The 22,349-nt window shown below is 38.4% G+C and overlaps 2 protein-coding genes across 6 annotated transcripts; one reads left to right on the plus strand and one right to left on the minus strand.

The window, feature by feature from the left end:
• The first annotated feature begins 296 nt into the window (after window positions 1-296).
• LOC110657941 (protein NRT1/ PTR FAMILY 5.2) lies at window positions 297-22,095 on the plus strand. 5 transcript variants are annotated; one of them, XM_021815391.2, is made up of 5 exons: window positions 297-531; window positions 1,138-1,355; window positions 3,222-3,787; window positions 3,895-4,797; window positions 21,150-22,095. In XM_021815391.2, exons 1-4 carry the CDS (start codon window positions 417-419, stop codon window positions 4,781-4,783), a joined length of 1,788 nt encoding a protein of 595 aa, XP_021671083.2. In that variant the 5' UTR covers window positions 297-416; the 3' UTR covers window positions 4,784-4,797; window positions 21,150-22,095. The 5 variants fall into 5 exon arrangements, with proteins under 5 accessions (XP_021671083.2, XP_021671085.2, XP_021671082.2 ...); XM_021815393.2 differs by lacking the exon at window positions 21,150-22,095 and adding an exon at window positions 17,191-17,327; XM_058145194.1 differs by lacking the exon at window positions 21,150-22,095 and adding an exon at window positions 17,191-17,327 and having other exon boundaries at window positions 410-531; window positions 1,112-1,355.
• On the minus strand, window positions 16,788-21,722 carry LOC110657942 (protein unc-13 homolog). The gene is made up of 5 exons (XM_021815395.2): window positions 21,078-21,722; window positions 18,960-19,841; window positions 18,407-18,862; window positions 18,096-18,282; window positions 16,788-17,916 (listed from the first exon to the last, which is right to left on the minus strand). Exons 1-5 carry the CDS (start codon window positions 21,720-21,722, stop codon window positions 16,937-16,939), a joined length of 3,150 nt encoding a protein of 1,049 aa, XP_021671087.2. The 3' UTR covers window positions 16,788-16,936.
• Window positions 22,096-22,349: the final 254 nt, after the last annotated feature.

The following is a 22,349-nucleotide window of genomic DNA, read 5'->3' on the forward strand; positions in this document are numbered from 1 at the left end:
TCAATTTTCAGGCGGAACTTAATAACATTGATTGAGATAGAATTAAAAAAAAATTCATTTCTTCTTAATTTAAAAAAAATTTAAAAAATAAAATTATATAAAAATATGATTATGTGAATTAAATTAAATTATTTTTCTTATAAATATTTTTTCTTTTCAAATGAAAACTAAATTAATGAGAAAATATTTAATAAAGTGATCTTCTCCGATAATAATTCTAGCAGTAACGTCATACAGATCTAACGAGTTGAAATATTACGGTGGATTTATTTTTTGTAGTCTATAAAATGGACTGCATGTGCTCAGCCTTTCAACTCATGTAGGACAGTTGCAGTAGAGCAAATAAAAGTGAGGTAAGAAAAAGGATAGAACTCTCTGCACTTTTAAAGGTTCAAAAGGTAAATATATATATATACATGGCTATGGAAGAAGGAGTTGACGATTATACCAAAGATGGAACTGTGGATCTCAAGGGAAACCCTGTCCTTAGATCCAAGAGAGGTGGATGGAGGGCTTGCTCTTATGTTGTTGGTAAGTGCTAACTTCTCTCTCTCTGTGATACTTTAGTCCCAAAATTGGTTACCTTTTAGTTGATACCTTGAAACTTGGAAGTTCAAGGCAGCTGGTAGGACCCTTTCCCTGCAATGGCATGTTGTTAATTTCAAGCTGTATATTTCTTTAATTTGCTTTACTGAGAGCACTTTCTGAATCTATCAAGTCAAAGAAAAACTGGGTTTCAATTGGATTTACATTTTAACGCACAGAGCCTTGGATCTATACATGTTTTCATAAGCAAAAATTCAACCAGAAAGGTAGTTTTCCTGCTTGAGTCTACTGTTTGTGATAAAACAAAATGCTTGGTTTAGAAAACTAGACCCACCACCTCCCAGCCTGTGAAAATTAAAAGTTCGTACACGCCTGTCACAGTAGCGGCTGAAAATGAAATTAATACACTCAAAACTCTCTTCCCGCACCTACCTTCAACCATTGTCTGCTCAGCTAAAACGCACCCTTGAAATGTTATTGTATATAAAATATGATACGTAATAGAAAAGCTTAATTATCTTATATAAGCTGATAGATAACGCAAGCAATTCCTTGTAAATTATAGATAGTTGTGGGTATGACTTTGCGCAGTGTATGAGGTATTCGAGAGGATGGCATATTACGGGATATCAAGCAATCTGGTTCTGTATTTGACAAAAAAGCTGCACGAGGGTACAGTGAAATCCGCCAATAATGTCACTAATTGGGTGGGCACCATTTGGATGACTCCAATTTTGGGTGCATATGTTGCTGATGCTCATCTCGGCCGCTACTGGACTTTTGTCATCGCTTCCTTTATTTATCTTTCGGTATCATCTCTTTTATTCTTCCATTTTTTCTATTATTACAATTATAATTTTTATTTAATACTTCATAATTTAATAATTTTTTAGACTACTCAACTCCATTGATAATATTTTTTAAAATAACAATATTTTAAATTTTATTAAAAATAATTTATAAAAATGTTATTTTATTTATATATATTCAGTAAGTTTGGCCCTTGTGATTTCTTAATGAATTTCTAATCAAGTTGGGCACATGATTGTTGTTCCGTTTATATATATTTTAAGCCATAATATTTTTAAATATTTTTTTGGGAAAGCGTGTGGAAAATGGCGTTTACTTAATACTATTAAATATTATGATCCAAAAATTGATCTAAGCATATTAGATATAATAAAAAAATATTTATCTTTATACTTAAAGAGAATAGTCTTTCTATGTTGAAATATTATATATAAAAAAAAATTATTGAAACATTAATGATAATTTTTTTTTCATATATATTTTTTATTTTTAAACAAATTAAATTTTGAATTATTATTATTTATTGTATTTAATTTATTTAGATATATTCAAATTAATTTTTAACTAGAGTACCTAATGAAATTTTATTAGAAAGATTTTGGATTATATTAAATTTAAATTAAAATTTTTTTTAATATAAATTAAAATTAAGGTACTGAAATAATCTTTAAAATTAAGAGGTTCTGTGAAATTATCGGAAATATTTTTTATTTTTTATTTTTTGCAAGAGAGCATAAAATGGAAGGAGTAAAAAAGTGTACGAGAATATGCTTCTATTTAGTATTCTTATTAGAATTATTAAAAAATATTATTAAATATATTAGTTAAAAATATTAAACATTAATTTATAAAAATATAAAATGTAACTTATTTTGAAATATATATATATATATTTTAATTTTGAAATCTCAATGACAAACTGATATTAATTTTTTTTATTATTTTTTTTAATTGAAAGAAAAAAAGAGAGAAAATTATAAATTTAATTATTATTTTTGAAAAAAATGAAAGATATTATTATAATTGGAAGTTAATTAAAAAAATCAATAACTTTCTTTTTTATTTTTAATATTTTTTCTCCTTATTACAACAGACATGACGTCTTCCACTTTGACGACTGAGCCGCTGTTTTGAAATCTAAATAATAAAATTAAAAAAATATTAAATTATAATTATTCTTTAAGATAAAACATAAATTATGTGTATGTAAAGAAAATAAACTTATTTTAAAAGAACTTAATAATAATAAATTATAAAACACACTCAATTAATTAAAGAATAATAAAATTCATATAATTTTATATATTAAGTGTGTTTAATAATTTTCATCCAATCTACAGTATTATTATATAATTTTCCCTTTCTAAACAACGGTTCTTGCACGCTTTTCTTGTACAGTCAACTTGCCATGTCGCTTTAAGATGGACTACAGTGAGTGCTGATGCGTCTGTCAACAATGGTTGACCGACTTAATCACTTTTTTTACTAATTTTCATATTTAAAATAAAAAATTAAATAAATTTTATTTTTTTTAAAATAAAATTTAATATGACTCTGTCATATTTTTTTTTTCCCTTTTTCATTGAAAGTTTGAGAGTAAGAATTCGATGTTAGCATATCATAAGTGAGTGATATGTTTTCGATAATTGAATTTAATCAAGTTGTTAAGCTAAGTTAAGTAATAGTGTCAGAATTTAATTTAATTTTTTTTTCAAATGATTTATATTTTTTAAATATTTAAAAATATGCCAAGGATTTTTTTTCAAGATAATCAAGTTTGGAGTGAGATTTAAAATAGCTGCTTACAATCTTAAAAAATACTCGAATGCCATGATTTAATTCAAAATTTTATACCTGAATTGCAGGGGATGTGTGTACTAACACTATCAGTGTCACTTCAACCGCTAAGACCACCACCCTGTAAGGATACCAATGTTGAGAACTGCCAGAAGGCATCAGCACTACAATTAGCAGTGTTTTTTGGTGCCCTTTACACGCTAGCCGTAGGGACTGGAGGAACCAAGCCCAACATCTCGACTATTGGTGCCGATCAATTCGATGATTTCCACCCTAAAGAGAAGGGTCAAAAGCTATCCTTCTTCAACTGGTGGATGTTCAGCATTTTCTTTGGAACACTCTTTGCTAACACTGTACTTGTTTACATTCAAGATAATGTTGGGTGGACGTTAGGCTATGGACTTCCAACTCTTGGGCTTCTGATATCTGTTGCTATATTCTTGGCTGGCACACCATATTACAGGCATAGGAAGCCTACAGGTAGCCCATTCACAAGGATGGCTAGGGTCATAGTTGCTGCACTAAGAAAATGGAAGGTGACAATTCCTAATGACCCTAAAGAACTGTATGAGCATGACTTGGAAGAGTATGCAACGAAGGGAAAGTTTAGGATTGATTCCACTCCTACCCTGAGGTAGATATATACAAATATGTATATATTCATGATTATACTTGTATTTTTATATTGCAACTCTTGCCAAAAAATGCTATATTTTGATGGTGTCTTGCTCACCTGTGCAGGTTTCTGAATAAAGCTGCTGTGAAAACAGGTTCAAATGATCCATGGATGCTTTGCACAGTTACTCAAGTAGAGGAAACTAAACAAATGTTAAGAATGATACCGATCTTGATTACCACTTTTGTTCCAAGTACAATGATTGCCCAGATCAATACCCTTTTCGTGAAGCAAGGCACTACCCTTGATAGGCATATTGGCAGCTTCAAAATCCCCCCAGCAAGTTTAGCTGGATTTGTGACCTTAGCGATGCTTATTTCTGTAGTCCTTTATGACCGATACTTCGTCAGAATTATGCGAAGGTGGACCAATAATCCTAGAGGAATCACTCTTCTTCAGAGGATGGGAATAGGCATGTGTTTCCACATCATAATCATGGTTACAGCTTCCCTCATTGAAAGGCAGAGACTCAGTGTGGCTAAAAAACATGGCTTGGTTGAAAGTGGAGGACAAATCCCTTTAACAATTTTCATTTTACTCCCTCAATTTGTGCTTATGGGAATGGCTGATGCATTTTTAGAGGTGGCCAAGCTTGAGTTCTTCTATGATCAGGCACCTGAAAGCATGAAGAGCCTTGGAACTTCTTATTCAACTACTAGTCTTGGAGTTGGAAACTTCCTCAGCAGTTTCCTTCTTTCGACAGTTGCTCGTATCACCAAGAATCATGGTCACCACCGTGGATGGATTTTGAATAACTTAAATGCTTCTCATTTGGACTACTATTATGCATTCTTTGCGATATTGAACTTCTTGAATCTCATTTTCTTCTTCGTTGTGATTAAGTTCTACGTGTATAAAGCTGAAGTTTCAGATTCAATGGAAGTACTAGCCGAAGAATTGAAGGGGATGAGATTGAAGGCACCGAGCCAGGAAGTGCTTAATGGGACCTCATAGCTTTGGAAGGAAAGGTATAGTTTCACTGCAATTATTAATCAATAGTTTAGTTTAGGATTATCAGAAAAAAATCTAAATCTTTTAGGATATTTACAATTGTTGTTAAAACTTTAAATTATGTGTTATAAAATCATAGTTAATTGTCATAATTGTAGTCAAGGTGACTAAATGAATTTAAGAAAATTTATGATAAATTACATTATAATTCTTAAAGTTCTATTTGATTAATAAAATAATTCATTTATAATATAAAATATATTTTATATTTATTTTATACTAAAAATTTATTTTTATCAATTAAAATATAAGCTTATAAAGATTAATATACTTGATAATAACTTATGCTTGGAAAAAAATTTGCATAATTAATTTGCGTAGTTGATAAGCGAAAAGAAAATTTTACTGTTTCAATTAAAGGACTTTATCATTATGTAAAAAATTATTGTTTTATTATAATGTGATTATTTTATGTAAATGACAATTTAAAAAAAATTATAATGTGATTATTTTGTAATCGCTTTATTATTATATAATTTTTGAAGTTTTATGATATTAAAATATATTTTAATTCATAAAAATAATTTTTTTAACTATAAAATTTGAAAATAATATATATAAAATATATTTAGTATTATGAACATATTTTAATATAAAGTTTAAATCATGACTATTTGGTTAATCAAATAAAATTTTATAGGCTATATTGTAACTTGTCCTTAAGTTTTCAAATTCAATTCGGTCTCTTTGATTATAATTATGATAATTAACTAAGATTCGATTATAATATACATAATTTAAAATTTTAACTACAATTGTAAATATCTTAAAAATTTTAGATTTTGTTATTCAATAAGCCTTTAATTTAATGATATACCAAAATTATTTTTAGAGGTCCAAGTAAAAAAAAAAAAAAAAAAAAGGGCAAGTATCATAATTTCCCCTCTTCCATTGAATCCTTTGGGTTGGCTGTAAATTTGTCAAATTTTTGAGTTTTGTGATCTCAATACAGCCAAAAAGTATGCGACTTGAAATTTTTGTTAACTTCTTTTGTTCGTTGTAGTTTGTTTGAATGAAGTGTACGGAGATTTTATAAAGTAAGATAAGAGATGAAAATTAAAATGTCAAAATCTCCCAATCTATTAATTTAGTGGGTTGAAAAGTGAGATTTTTGAAAATTTTAACTTCATTAAAAGAAAAAAATAACATACCCATTAATTTAAAACCCTGACTTACCTCCAAACAACTTCTCCCAGACATGATATGAAAGAATATTTTATAACGTTAGTAAATTAATGTATGAATTATATAATTATTTTATTAAATTTTAAATACTAAATAATAATTTATTCAGTCAAATATTATTGAGGTCTTGTCACGACCCAACCTATGGGCCGGACTGGCACTAGGACCTGGGCCAGCCTAAAGCCCCCGAGGCTCGTAGTAAGCCTAACTGTTCATTAACCCAACTCTAAGGCCCATTTGGGCCCAAATTCAAGAAACCAAACGGACAGAGTCCGGCCATAAAATGGACTTTCCAACGGGGAGTTTTCGACTCACCCGACCTGTAAACACAATAAATACTCAATTGGGGAGCTCAGCTCACCCTCCACATACTCATCAGCATAAAAATAAATGGGAGCTCAGCTCCCTCATCCAATCCATCAAACATGCATAGAATATTAAGTTTACAGGTCCAAAATAATAATTTAATTTACAGACCCAAATCAAATAAACATTTATAACACATGCAGAAATTCTAAGATTTAACAAGTTTATACAAACATTAGTAATCGACCTGCGAGGGAGAAAGCAGGTTAACCTCAAAAATATCCTCCTATGGCCTGGAAAAATTTTTGAACAGGAGTGAGCGTTCGACTCAGAGAGTAAAATATCAATTTTAACCATAATCTCTATAACTATCTAGAACTAATGCAACCTGTAGAGTGAAATGCAACATCAACAACATTTTCACATCATAACATCAAAAAGGTAATTTGGAGCACTCACACACCCTGTAACATCAATCATAATATATGGGCCGATCCCTATACGACTCTCTTAAATCCAACTCGGTGCCAAGAACTCATTTCGGACTTTCACTTAAATACCAAAGGGGTCCCAATGAAGAACTCAAGCCGTGTCTACCCGAAGGACCGGTCCCAAATGAAGAACTCAAGCCGTGTCTACCCGTCCTATCCATAGTCCACACCACATCACACGCACGCCAACGCACGCACACTGCTCCAAATTACCACAACAACATACATGGCACTTTCACAGTTATGAATGCAACATAAATCATGCTTAAGGTTTAACTACATAAATATATGCATATAAGTGATGCATGGGCATGCTTGAACATATAATAATAGTGAAATTACAATTAAAATTAATATTTTACTCACAGATTTGACGATGGTCACTGAGGCGGCTGGGCGAAGGAAGAAGGCTGTCCTGGCTCACCTGACAATTATATTACAAGTATTTAATACAATCTGACTCAATACAAACAAAGAAAAAGACCAATTACGTCCTAAGTCGTGCCGAAAATCCGACAGAGTCTCCCCTATACCTAGGACCTACCCAACCTGCAAAAGGGTTCAAAACACACTTCTATACTCACAATCCATATATCCACAACTCCATCACATCACACAGCCCCTCCTGGGCCCATCAAATCAATCATCCATCACAATATGTAAAATTTCAATTTAGTCCCTATAATTGACCATTTTTGCAAAAACTGCCCAAATCAGCTCTAAAAATTCTAAAACTTTGCCCCGAGGTCCTTAGCAATATTACTAAGCTATTGCAAAAAGAATCGTAATTTTCTAAGCTACCACGAATATCTTACGGATTTTTAATCCTATTTAAGCACTAGAAGATTACGTAAAAACAAGGTTCGGGTTTACCTTTGCCGATTCCGACTTCAGGAACGCGCTCGGGACATCTGACAATGGGGGGCTAGCCAAAACCTCGGTCCAATTCGGAGACTTTTCCGGTAACGGGTCTGTCTGGCCCGAAATTTGCAGATCCGGTCAACTGTCGAATTTCCGCGAATCGAGGATACCTACACGAAGCCCATAACACGGGGGTTAGTACATAAATTTTTCAGAATTTTCTAAGCTCATTAAATGCTCGGAAAAACACTGCGAAGTTCCATGGGACCCACCGAAAAACGGTGTCGGAAAAATTCAAAATTTATGTCGTTGCGAAGCTCTCGACGAATGGAGCGTGCTGGTGGCCTCGGTTTTCTCGTGGGATTCACGGTTTTGGAGAAATCTAGTCTAAAAGTCGAAATGGGCTAAAATCTTCCCGAGTAAAAATCGGACAAACCGCTCGATGGATTTCGACGTTCTTGGTGTCTATGGAAAGCTCTCGCCGAGTAGATGATTTTAGACACAAGACCCGGTCCAATTGGTGGCCGGATCGGCCGGATTTTGGCCGGGAAGTCCAGGCGTCGCGCGCGCGCTGCGCGTCCGTTCTGAGGCCGTTTTCCGGCGTTCCAGGCGGCGGCCGGCCGTGGGGGAGGGCCAATGTGGGGCGCCGGCAAGGTGGGGACGCAGGGGAGGCTGCGGTGCGGCAAGGGGAGGAGGGAGGAAAGAGAAAAGAGAGAGAGAAGGAAGAGGGAACGACGCGCGCGGGGAAGAAAAAGGGAAGGGAGCCGGTCCGATTCGACCGGTCCGATCCGGTCCGGTTCGATTCGGTCGGTTCGATTAGAAGTATAAAATTTTGAATTTTTACTCTGCCTCGGAACCGAAAACGAGGCCAAAAATTCTGAAAAAATTCCAGAAAACTCAGAAAAATACGTAGACTCCAAATATATTTTTAGTTTTGCCACGTGGTCTTTAAATTAATTTTTAAAAATCATCAAAGTTTATATTTTCGGAAAATCGAACCCGATTTTTAAAATCCGAAAAATCTCAAAAAAATTCCTAAAATTTAAATAAAATTAAAATACCAAAAATGCTCATAAAATTTAAAATTTTGGGGTGTTACATTCTTCCCCCCTTACAGAAAATTCGTCCTCGAATTTTACACAAGGCAGAATAAAGCACATGATTATACATTGAACAGATAAGGGTACTTGCTACGCATGTCCCGCTCGACTCCCAAGTGCACTCTTCCACTGACTGACTCCTCCACAAAACCTTAACCATAGGGATCTGTTTGGATCTCAGCTGTCTCACTTGGTAGTCCACTATGGCTACAGGCTGCTCCTCAAATGTCAAGTTCTCTTTTAGCTCTATCACATCCGGCTGTAGTACATGAGAAGGATCTGGAATGTATTTCCTGAGCATAGAGATGTGAAACACGGGATGAACGCGAGAAAGGTTGGGTGGTAGCTCCAACCAGAGGCAATCGCTCCAACTCTATCAAGAACCTCAAAAGGTCCGATATACCGAGGCGCCAACTTGCCCTTCTTGCCAAAACTCATGACTCCTTCATTGGAGAAACCTTCAGAATACATAGTCGCCATCGCAAACTCCACATCCTCCGTCTGGGTCCGTGCATAACTCTTACGCCATCGAAAGTTTGTTTTCAATCGTTCCCTGATTAAAGGAACTACCTCTGAAGTGTACTGTACTAGGTCTACATCATGCACCTTCGCTTCTCCCATTTCCATCCAACACAGAGGAGACCTACACTTCCTTCCATATAGTGCATCATAGGGTGCCATCCCTATGCTGGAATGGTAACTGTTGTTGTAAGCAAATTCCACCAAAGCTAGCTGCTCATCCCATTGACCTCCAAAATCCAAAACACTCATGCGAAGCATGTCTTCCAGTGTTTGGATCGTCCTTTCGGACTGTCCGTCTGTCTGAGGGTGGAAAGCCGCATCAAGTTCAATCAGTGTGCCAAGTGCCTCCTGCAACTTTCTCCAAAACCGAGAAGTGAACTGGGGCCCTCTGTCAGATATTATGGAAGCCGGAACTCCATGCAATCTGACTATTTCTCGAATGTAGAGCCGGGCATACTGTGCCACAGAGTATGTAGTCCTTACAGGCAAGAAGTGAGCTGATTTGGTTAGACGGTCTACAATTACCCATATTGAGTCATATCCTCGCGTGGTACGAGGCAACCCAGTCACAAAATCCATAGTGATCATTTCCCACTTCCATTCTGGGATAGGGAGCTCTTGTAGCTTCCCTGACGGTCTCTGGTGTTCAAACTTCACCTTCTGACAAGTCAAGCACTTGGACACAAAGTCTGCTATGTCTCTCTTCATGCCATTCCACCAGTAGCTATCTTTCACATCATGGTACATCTTGGTGGAACCTGGGTGGACACTGTACAGTGTGTAGTGTGCCTCTCGCATGATTTCATTCCTGAGGTTGTCCACATCGGGCACACATATCCTAGAACCTTGCACTAGGGCGCCATCATTGGCAAATCCAAACTCACCACCTTCACCTTGCTGTACTCTTTCTATGATCTTCATCAATTGTTGGTCTCTGTGCTGGGAAACTCTAACTCTGTCCCTCAAGTCTGGCCTCATTGAAAAATGAGCCAACAATACCCCCTCTCCTGACAGATCTAGGATTAAACCTTGATCCATCAACTCATGTACCTCCTGAATCAATGGTCTCTTCTCTACTGAAATGTGCGCCAAACTGCCAGAAGATTTTCTGCTCAAGGCATCTGCCACAACATTGGCTTTTCCAGGGTGGTACTGGATGGTGCAATCATAGTCTTTCAGAAGCTCCATCCATCTCCTCTGTCTCAAGTTTAAATCCCTCTGTTGGAAGATGTACTTTAAACTCTTGTGGTCGGTGTATATCTCGCACACTTCACCATACAGGTAGTGTCTCCAGATTTTAAGTGCAAAGACTATAGCCGCCATTTCCAAATCATGGGTGGGGTAGTTCTGCTCATGCCTCTTCAGCTGCCTCGAAGCATAAGCCACTACCTTTCCATTCTGCATCAAAACACACCCTAGGCCAACTCTGGAGGCGTCACAATACACGGTGTATCCTTCACCACTCACAGGTAGTGTCAACACAGGGGCAGTGGTTAGACACTCCTTAAGCTTCTGGAAACTCACCTCACAGTCATCTGTCCAAATGAATGGAACATTCTTCCTGGTCAACTTAGTTAGGGGAGCCGCTATCCTGGAGAAATCTTGTACAAAACGCCTATAGTAGCCAGCTAAACCCAGAAAACTTCGCACCTCAGTGACTGTTGTAGGCCTAAGCCAATCAGTTACAGCTTCAATTTTCTTGGGATCCACTTGAATGCCGTCACTAGAAACCACGTGTCCCAAGAATGAGATGCTTTCTAGCCAAAATTCACATTTTGAAAATTTGGCATATAGCTGGTGCTCCCTCAACGTCTGCAACACCATCCTCAAGTGCTACACGTGTTCTTCCTCGATCCGTGAGTACACCAAAATGTCATCATGAATACGATGACAAAACGGTCCAAAAATGGCTTAAACACCCTGTTCATCAAGTCCATGAAGGCTGCTGGTGCATTAGTGAGTCCAAAAGATATCACCAAGAACTCATAATGACCATATCTTGTCCTGAAAGCCATTTTGGACACGTCCTCATTCCTGATTCTCAACTGATGGTAGCCTGATCGCAGGTCTATCTTGGAAAAGAATCTAGCTCCTTGGAGCTGATCAAACAAATCATCGATCCGAGGAAGTGGATACTTGTTCTTCACAGTCACCTTGTTCAGCTGTCTATAGTCAATACACAACCTCAATGACCCATCCTTCTTTCTCACGAATAGAACAGGAGCACCCCAGGGTGAAGTGCTCAGACGTATAAAACCCTTGTCCAAAAGCTCCTGTAATTGCTCCTTTAACTCCTTCAATTCTGCTGGTGCCATTCTGTAAGGTGGCATTGAAATGGGGTTTGTACCCGGCACAACATCAATGCAAAACTCTATTTCCCTTCCTGGTGGCAACCCTGGAAGCTCCTCTGGGAAGACATCCATAAATTCTCTGACAACAGGAACATTTTCCATGCTGACACCTTCTACAGATGTATCTCTCACCAATGCCAAATACCCTTGGCATCCACGCCTCAACATTTTTCTAGCACTAATTGCTGACACTAAATTATATGGAGCCACGCTCCTGTCACCATCAAAGCTAAACTCTTCCACACCAGGTATGTGGAAATACACCTTTTTGTTCCTGCAGTCTAAAATGGCATAGTGAGTTGACAACCAATCCATCCCCAGGATTACATCAAAATCCACATCGGTAGAGGAACCAAGTCTGCTGGGAGGATCTTTCCATCCACTACCACTGGACTACCCGGAAAAACCATATCTACATCTATGTTGTCACTAAGTGGGGTAGCTACCGACAAAGGACATCCTAAGGTTGTAGGGTTTCTACCCAACCTCATGGCAAACACAGGGGAGACAAATGAGTGAGTAGCACCCGGATCTATCAAAACACGAGCCTCATAAGAATGCACTGAAGAATACCGCCACAACCGCATTTGAAGCTTGAGCATCCCGTGGGTCGGTGAAAACTCGAGCTTGACCCTACCCCGAGTGGCGTAACCACGACATCGACTTCTACCTCTGACCGCCTCCAAATCCACGTCCCCCTTGTCCTCGGCCCTGTTGGCCACTGAACTTACTGCCTGCCATGTTGGAAGTACCCGGATACAACTGGCGAGGAACATTTGCAACAGAACCCTGTGACCCCATCTGTGGCTCGGCCAACACGGGGCATTCCCTAGCAAAGTGACACGTTGGCCACACCAAGCATACTCTGAACCCATCAAACAAGGTCTGAATGTCCTCTTCAACACTGTGCACAAGGTGCCAAAGAGGATCTGAACTGCAGCCGAATCGCTGCACTGAATCGTTACCGCTTTGGATCCGCACAGTGCGAACCCTCGGATTTGTGTCTAAAACCACTCCTCTTATTCCTGCTTCTTCCTCTTTAAGTAGTTTGGCCACCACTATCCGTAGTACCCATGTGGGAACACCAAGAACCCTCCGCTCTGCTTTTTCTTTGCTCTACCATTGTCATCCACAGCATAGCTAATCTCAATCTGTCTGGCTCGATCAACCACCACATCAAAAGACTGATCAGACCTCATGGCCCGGTTCGCATACCTCCTGTCCAGCCCCTTTAGGAATCTTTTCACCTTCATCGTCTCTGAGATATCGCTGTAGGGGCATATCTGCTCAATTCCAGAAATTCTGTAGCATATTCATCTACAGACCTGCCATTCTATCTTAAGGCCTCAAAGGCCCACTGCTTCTGATCTCTGAAGCTTTCTGGCACAAACCGATTGATAAAAAGTTCCACAAACTGAGCCCATGTCAATCCCTCCATCCGGGGTAACACGTAGTCATTCATCCATTGTCTAGGCATAGGCCCCATGACATGCTGCACACACTCTATCAGTCTTCTATCAGTCAACTGTAATTCTGTTCCTGCCTGTCTGTAGGAATCCAAAAACCGATATGCATCGTCTGACACATCATAAGTACCAAGCACCAACTTCTTAAAATTGATGATCTGTTTGTAAGGTTCTTCTCTTGGTGCGGTGGACTGCTGCTGCTGTGGAGGGTGGACCATATACTGTGCCATCATATCGATGGTTCTCTGTAACCCAGCTAGAGTAGCTGCCATGGGGTCCATGGGACCCTGTGCCATAAAGGATCGATCTCAGATCGGGGGTGGTCGCTCCTCTACTTGAGCGACTCTAGGCCTCCTACCCCGTCTCCCTGGCAGCGCCTCATCTGGCCGACACCTCGTCAGCACATCCGCTCGTGCGATGGCAGCTCTCCTGCTTCTACGCATTTTCCTGAAATTCAGCAGCATTAGCCCACAAAATTCAAAACTGCACATTACATAGCTCTATAGACTAATGTTTACACACAATATATAAAGCAGAAACTAGAAGCAAAGATGACAATGCAAGACGAATATGGACCCTATTTTTCCGCATGTGACTCCTAGTAGACTCTTCCCAACATTTTAGATGAACATTCCCTAAGAATCTGGAGCCTAAGCTCTGATACCACATTTGTCACGACCCAACCTATGGGCCGGACTGGCACTAGGACCTGGGCCAGCCTAAAGCCCCCGAGGCCCGTAGTAAGCCTAACTGTTCATTAACCCAACTCTAAGGCCCATTTGGGCCCAAATTCAAGAAACCAAACGGACAGAGTCCGGCCATAAAATGGACTTTCCAACGGGGAGTTTTCGACTCACCCGACCTGTAAACACAATAAATACTCAATTGGGGAGCTCAGCTCACCCTCCACATACTCATCAAAGATAAAATAAATGGGAGCTCAGCTCCCTCATCCAATCCATCAAACATGCATAGAATATTAAGTTTACAGGTCCAAAATAATAATTTAATTTACAGACCCAAATCAAATAAACATTTATAACACATGCGGAAATTCTAAGATTTAACAAGTTTATACAAACATTAGTAATCGACCTGCGAGGGAGAAAGCAGGTTAACCTCAAAAATATCCTCCTGTGGCCTGGAAAAATTTTTGAACAGGAGTGAGCGTTCGACTCAGAGAGTAAAATATCAATTTTAACCATAATCTCTATAACTATCTAGAACTAATGCAACCTGTGGAGTGAAATGCAACATCAACAATATTTTCACATCATAACATCAAAAAGGTAATTTGGAGCACTCACGCACCCTGTAACATCAATCATAATATATGGGAGCTGATCCCCTATACAGCTCTCTTAAATCCAACTCGTGCAGTGAAGAACTCACTTTCGGACTTCCACTTAAATACCAAATCGGGGTCCCAGCGAAGAACTCAAGCCGTGTCTACCCCGAAGGACCGGGTCCCAGCGAAGAACTCAAGCCGTGTCTACCCGTCCTATCCATAGTCCACACCACATCACACACACGCCAACGCACGCACACTGCTCCAAATTACCACAACAACATACATGGCACTTTCACAGTTATGAATACAACATAAATCGTGCCTAAGGTTTAACTACATAAATATATGCATATAAGTGATGCATGGGCATGCTTGAACATATAATAATAGTGAAATTACAATTAAAATTAATATTTTACTCACAGACTTGACGATGGTCACTGAGGCGGCTGGGCGGAGGAAGAAGGCTGTCCCGGTTCACCTGACAATTATATTACAATTATTTAATACAATCTGACTCAATACAAACAAAGAAAAAGATCAATTATGTCCTAAGTCGTGCCGAAAATCCGGCAGAGTCTCCCCTATACCTAGGACCTACCCAACCTGCAAAAGGGTTCAAAACACACTTCTATACTCACAATCCATATATCCACAACTCCATCACATCACACAGCCCCTCCTGGGCCCATCAAATCAATCATCCATCACAATATGTAAAATTTCAATTTAGTCCCTATAATTGATCATTTTTGCAAAAACTGCCCAAATCAGCTCTAAAAATTTTAAAACTTTGCCCCGAGGTCCTTAGCAATATTACTAAGCTATTGCAAAAAGAATCGTAATTTTCTAAGCTACCACGAATATCTTACGGATTTTTAATCCTATTTAAGCACTAGAAGATTACGTAAAAACAAGGTTCGGGTTTACCTTTGCCGATTCCGACTTCGGGAACGCGCTCGGGACATCTGACAATGGGGGGCTAGCCAAAACCTCGGTCCAATTCGGAGACTTTTCCAGAATCGTCCGTTCGCCCAAATTTGCGCACCGGCCAATCGTCGAATTTCCGCGAATCGAGGATACCTACACGAAGCCCATATGTGGGGGGTTAGTACATAAATTTTTCAGAATTTTCTAAGCTCATTAAATGCTCGGAAAAACACTGCGAAGTTCCGTGGGACCCACCGAAAAACGGTGTCGGAAAAATTCGAAATTTATGTCGTTGCGAAGCTCTCGACGAATGGAGCGTGCTGGTGGCCTCGGTTTTCTCGTGGAATTCACGGTTTTCGAGAAATCTAGCCCAAAAGTCGAAATGGGCTAAAATCTTCCCGAGCAAAAATCGGACAAACCGCTCGATGGATTTCGGCGTTCTTTGTGTCTATGGAAAGCTCTCGCCGAGTAGATGATTTTAGACACAAGACCCGATCCAATTGGTGGCCGGATCTGCCGGATTTTGGCCGGGAAGTCCAGGCATCGCAGCGCAAGGCTGCTTCGAGGCCGCTTCGGCTGCTCCAGCGCGGCCGTGGGGGAGGGCCAATGTGGGGCGCCGGCAAGGTGGGGACGCAGGGGAGGCGGCGGCGCGGCAAGGGGAGGAGGGAGGAGAGAGAAAAGAGAGAGAGAAGGAAGAGGGAACGACGCGCGCGGGGAAGAAAAAGGGAAGGGAGCCGGTCCGATTCGATCGGTCCGATCCGGTCCGGTTCGATTCGGCCGGTTCGATTCGAAGTACAAAATTTTAAATTTTTACTCTGCCTCGGGACCGAAAACGAGGTCCAAAAATTCCGAAAAAATTTCAGAAAACTCAAAAAAATACGTAGACTCCAAATATATTTTTAGTTTTGCCACGTGGTCTTTAAATTAATTTTTAAAAATCATCAAAGTTTATATTTTCAGAAAATCGAACCCGATTTTTAAAATCCGAAAAATCTCAAAAAAATTCCTAAAATTTAAATAAAATTAAAATACCAAAAATGCTCATAAAATTTAAAATTTTGGGGTGTTACAGGTCTAATCCAATTGCAAGCTGAACTGAATAATTGAGACTTGTTAAATCCTCTTCAGGATGGAGTTGTAGTTCTGAATTAAGTGAAGCCTATGAATTATAGAGTTTGCATGCCTCTAATGCCTTGTAATCCAAACAGCTTCTCCATTTCTACACCAATCATCCTAGAGATGCCTGTCATTATTTGGAATTGCTCCAACTTTACCAGACAGAAACATAGCAACAGCATAATTGGACAACTTTGCTGAACATCTCATAATCCCCCCCTTCTCTATTTCATTGCACAGGTATAAAAAAATATAACAAATCAAATTGAAAAAAAAAAAAAAAAAAAGAAAGAAAGAAACAAGGTCTGCACATTACTCCCTTGTCACACTTACTAACAATTCCTAGCTCTACAAAAGAATTAAGCCAATAGTCTCTCAAACCCCCTAACAGATCTTGATACAACATTTAACTTTAACTGAATCCTGTTACAATTAGCTCTCTCACATTTACAACAGGTCAAAATTATCATCTTTTTTTCATTTCCTCTTTGCCAATTGGAAAGTTTTCTTCAAGAACTGATTTGCTGCTTTATCGTTTCTGTGGCATAAGACTCTTAAGATTGTGTTTGGATCTGATCTATTCCACCTTCCTGTTGTTGGTGGCATTGGTAGTTTTTGGCCTGTACCCACAACTCCTATACCACTTGTTTCACAAGTCACAATGCTGAAATCTTCCATTAGCTGCTCTGTACATTCACCCATTAATGTTACCACCCCTTCAACTATGTCAGCTTCCCTATCCACCACTTCCTCATTCATCAATCCTTCAGCGCATGTGCAAAATACACGCTTCAGATTCTCAAAGTCTTCTTGAATCATCGGGTGATCAGACCGATAAAACACCCGAGAGCACCCTCCAGCAAGCAAAACCATAAGGTAGACCTCAAAAGTTGCCTTCATTACTTCTCTCATTGCCAAAGCCTGAGCTCGGTCTGTAAGAATTGCTGTCAAAAGAGTAAGATTCTGCTTCAAGGTTCTCAATGCAGGCCTAATCCTGGCATTTGCTACATCACCCACATAGAGAGTTTCATAGAAGACTGAATTCGAGTCGAGAAATATCAAACGATAGGCAGCAACTTCTGATACATGTTGACAGGCAGATTGGATGGATGATTGGGCTCCTTCGAAGTAAGAAGAAGAGGTAGCGGAACGGTGCCTGCGATGGCTCGCATGACGTGTACGGGCTGAAGAAATAGTTCTTGGAGCAAGGGCGAGGGTCTTGTCTAAAGAATGGAGGTGAGAAAGAAGATAGTACAAAGTGTTGAGTCGGATGTAAAGGCGTTGTGTTCCTCGGCTTGTTGATGGCCTTGGATGGTGAGCTTCTGTTGCTCCATGTTGCTGCATTTCTTCTGCTGGAACACTACACGGAGTAGCTATCTTCCACAGCACGGAAAACTTAGAGTCACGGTTGCATCTGGTTAAGGGAGGTAGAGTGGGCACATAGCTCTGTTTTGATCCTGGAATGATACCCAAATTAAATCTAAGTTATTGAAAGCAAGCTCAGGAACTTCTCATGGAATTCTTTATTTTCACAGGAAGATTGATTTTCTTCCATCTAAACCAACAGAGCCAAATAGAATTTCATCTATGATGGTAGCAAGCAAGGAGAAATAAAAAACAAGGTACATATTCTTACCGCAAGCTTCTACAAATTTGATGTATTCTTGGAAGAGATGCTCTAGACCTTCGGCAAGTTCACAAACAAGATCATCAGTTATCCCAACAGGAATTTCAAAGAATTCATCCACCGTTTCCTTGGCTAATTTCATTAACTCCACAATTGACTGTGCATACGGCTCATTTTTGGACTTGGGATTCCATGTCTGTAACATAGATTGCACCATTCACTCTTTGGTACTTTGACATAAAATGAAAGGTATCTTACTCTTGTTATAAACATAAATCTTCTGTCTATTTTATCATACAAAGTAACATAAGAGAACTTACTTCAGAATCTCTCATTAGGAGAAAGCTTTCTCTCCCTCTTTTCATCCTTTCATCAATCCACTGTCTCATGACTCTCATTATGACTGAATCAACTTCATATGGAACCATCTCTCGCACAATTGTTTTCCCTCCATCTTCACAATCTGCTGAGTCTTCAACCACCATTTGAACCAAAAACTTCTCCAGCTTTCCAGCCCTCTGCAATACTTCAACCGACTCATTATTGAGCGAAGACATCCCAGCAAGATACTGTTTCAACACTGCCCCATAACAATGGTGTAATGTTACAGCCGCAACACTAGCTGCAATTGATTGCCATTTCTTCAGTATGGGACTGAAACTTTCCCTCTCTCTCAATGCCAAATCCTCTGTTTCTTTAGCTAATTGGAGGAGAGCCTCGCTAGCCTCATCTTTCACTTCCACACTCGTACTCTTATAGCTTCCAGTTTCTATTACCTATAATTCACAAATACAACTATAGAAGATCAGAAACATTATATGTACATTACTAGAGATTAGAGAAGACAAAATGTTGAATCCTATAATAACCCACTTTTGCAAATGCGTTCTTTATAGAAGATCGAATATAGTAATCGACACGATCCCCAGATGAATCGACTATCTTCCTGTCATCTTTCCCTGTCCCTTCCATGAGAGTAACATCCTCACCTAAAATCTTTGATGCTGATAAAGCTAAAGGCAAAAGATTCTCAATCAAGAAAACATTTCCTCTCTGGAAATAGTCATGGTAGTGAAGCAATCTACTCTCTGCCCAACCTTGCATTGATGCCAACATAGAAGACAAAAGCTTAACATAATTTGCCTCTCGGTCTGGCTTCTTTGCATCATTAGCTACCTCTGTAGACAACATAGCATGTGCAGCGTAGAGAAGATCAGGCTCAGTTTGAGATGTCAATACATATTGTTGGAAAAGTACCCAAGTAAAGCAGAGATTGTGTATTGATCTATTGATTCCTAGTGTAGACCATGTCTTTTTCATCAGCTCCAAAAGCTCATCAACCTCATCAAGAACTAACGTCTCATCCCTAAAATCAAAAACTGCTTGAAGAAGGCATGTGTAAATGTGAAGGTTGAGAGGGAAGCCATCAGCCCAATGGCAGACATCAGTAGGTGCACCAGTGAGGCTTCGCCAAGATAAAGTAACAACATTGTTGCATAAGGTTTTCATGGTGTCAGAATTTTTGCTTGTGTCAATGGGTTTTGTGTCACTGGCAAGGATAATTTCACGGAGATGCATAGCACACGAGTTAGATTTTTCTAGTGGGATTGCTGGGTGGACGAGAAGACCAGCCTCCAAGATTTTGAGCTGACGCCTTTGCCAAAGATGATACTCGTGCATGTCATTGAATTCTGATGGTTTAAGGTGGCGGAGCAGCTCCAATGGCAGGATTATTGTCTCTGCTCTCCTTCCCATCTGCCAAATATAGTCATCAATATTGCCAAATAGATGAAGGGAAATTAAAATGAGGAATTATTAGGTGCACCGGTGCACATACACCTTTTCTCACAATCATTTGGGACCCACTTGCTATATAATAGGAAGGACCCACTTTCTGTGAGAGAGGGAACACTATTTTTTAGTGCACCGGGTGCACCTAATAATTAGCCAATTAAAATTGCAAAAGATAACATATCCCAATCTTGAAAATCCATTGCAAAATGTTTAGTCATTAACCAATCCAAAAGATGGGTCTTGCTTCTTCTAATTTTTAAAGATGTTATTAATTCCATGCCTTCTATATATAATTTTAATCCAAATAAAATCAAATTAAAATTACTTTTTTTCCCTAGAAAAAATTTAAATCAAATCAACCACAATAAAATATACAAATAAGTAAAAAAAAAATCCTGTTAAATAATAAAAAATTATAAAGATTCAAGAATTATGAAAAATCTTATTTTGAAAACTTTAAAAAAGAAAATAAATTTCAATTGAAGATTAAGATAAAAAAATATCATTTTTGAATATTTTAATCTCACTTCAAAATTGAAAATCAAAATCAATAAATGCAACAAATGTTCGACAATTTCAATAACAAAAAATGTTTTTAAAAACATTTTCTTTGGAAATAATATTTTTTAAAATGAATTCTTAAAAAAAATATAACAACTTACTTATTACTTTTGTAAAATTTCAAGTAATAATTTACCTAAAGGCAATAATGCAATCACACACTTTTGGTGCATGCAATATAATTTGGGATAAATTGACATATTTTGTTAATTTTAAAATTTAATTGACATAATTTTTACCTTTTGAATTTAATTGCACTTTGTTGTGAAGATGATAGAGCAAATTGACTTTTTATTTAATTTAATAGTAAAAAGAATAAAATAAAAATGAAGTAAACTAAAAAATCCTTAGTAACTAAAATTTTTACAAAAAAGGCCTTAATTAGTAATTAAAAGTTTTTAGATAAAAATAATATAAAATTTTTAATTAAAATTCTCTTAAAACTCAGTATATTCTTGATAAAATCTTCTGTGGAAAATTTAAGAAAATACATGCGTTTGTAATGACAAAATGAAAACAATATATATATATATATATATATTGATTCAAATATGCACATGCTTATGAAAATTGCTGTTTGATGTTTTTATTTTTTTAGTTTTATTTTTCTTATGAAATACATAGAGCATTGCGTACTTGGCCAACCAGAGTCCTCATTAGCGTCTTTCTTAATCGATTATCACTTTGTTCTGTCACCCTCATTTGTAGCCTCATTATCTCTGCCGAAGTTAGAGGCCGCCTTGGCCTCGATGCTGGCACAGTATTAAACATCGAAGTCGGGCTATATCCTCCACTCTGATGTGATGGCGCATTTGGAGACCCTGGAGCTGAGCCCCCACTGCCTCCTCCACCCCCACCACCAATAGCCACACTAGACATCCTCCTGGACGGCGACCTTTTCAGCATCTTTAGCCCTAGCGCCCGTTTTATCCTGCTCGTTGGAGTCATCACAACTACTGGGCCACTGCCCATCCGCCCACCACCGGAAGACCCAGAACCAGATGCTGACGGTGACCCAGATCCTCCACTATCTCCAATATCATGAAGATGATGATGGGTAGAGTAAAATGTAATTGCATTTCGGCCACCACCAAAGCCTGGGGAGGATCGACAAGCTGTAAAGAAAACTTCATATGCTGTCTCCCGGATATCGTCACGATCGATACCGATGAGGTCTCCAAAAGGCCAGGTAAGGTCTGTCTCGGAAGGGTCAATGGCGGTGGTGGCTGGACCGGAAAGGAGAGGACCAGAGAAGAAATCTCGGGAGGTATGGTGCGCCATTTAAGTAGCAGAAACAACACACAATGCAGAATCTCTGGTCAGATGTCCGGCGGGAGAGGGTAAGGAGAGAAGGTATGCATAATTTTAAGAAAGCAAGAGAGGGAGAAAGAAAGAGAAAGGGACAAAAAGCAATAGAGAATAAGTGTGGGATTTGTGGTGGTTTTGTTACAGTCATTGCATTGAGAGAGAGAGAGAGAGAGAGAGAGAGAGAGAGAGAGTTGATGGCCAGGAGACAACGTTGTATTGCGAGGAAAGCGAGGAAGATATGGTAGTGAAGAGAGCTCCATTATCCACAGACATGAATTAACAAATGCTCTCTCCCGTCTATTTCTGGATTGCCATTCTTTCCTTCTTATTACACTGATTTTTAATTTGGGGTTGGGATTAGTTAATTTCTTGTTAACAATTATCATAAAATTGCCATTGCCTTCTAAATTATTATAATAATTATCTTGTGTTTTTAGTCAAAAACTGGTTTATGTGAATATAGTGGGATACGTGGGGATTAAGCTTTCAAATATATATATATATATATATATATATATATATATATATATATATATATATATATATATATATATATATTAAAAATAATCATAGTTATGTGAATATAAAATAAATTATATT

This window comes from Hevea brasiliensis, chromosome 4, assembly GCF_030052815.1.
Source record: "Hevea brasiliensis isolate MT/VB/25A 57/8 chromosome 4, ASM3005281v1, whole genome shotgun sequence".
Lineage (NCBI taxonomy): Eukaryota > Viridiplantae > Streptophyta > Magnoliopsida > Malpighiales > Euphorbiaceae > Hevea > Hevea brasiliensis.

Excerpts from the sequence above, each read along its gene's own strand:
- LOC110657941 (XM_021815391.2), top strand. The coding sequence starts at position 417 with ATGGCTATGGAAGAAGGAGTTGACGATTATACCAAAGATGGAACTGTG. Across the intron at positions 532-1,137 it reads GGCTTGCTCTTATGTTGTTG|TGTATGAGGTATTCGAGAGG; the intron begins GTAAGTGCTAAC and ends GACTTTGCGCAG. Across the intron at positions 3,788-3,894 it reads GATTCCACTCCTACCCTGAG|GTTTCTGAATAAAGCTGCTG; the intron begins GTAGATATATAC and ends TCACCTGTGCAG.
- LOC110657942 (XM_021815395.2), bottom strand. The coding sequence starts at position 21,722 with ATGGCGCACCATACCTCCCGAGATTTCTTCTCTGGTCCTCTCCTTTCC. Across the intron at positions 19,842-21,077 it reads TGAGGACTCTGGTTGGCCAA|ATGGGAAGGAGAGCAGAGAC; the intron begins GTACGCAATGCT and ends TATATTTGGCAG. Across the intron at positions 18,283-18,406 it reads TCCTAATGAGAGATTCTGAA|ACATGGAATCCCAAGTCCAA; the intron begins GTAAGTTCTCTT and ends TCTATGTTACAG.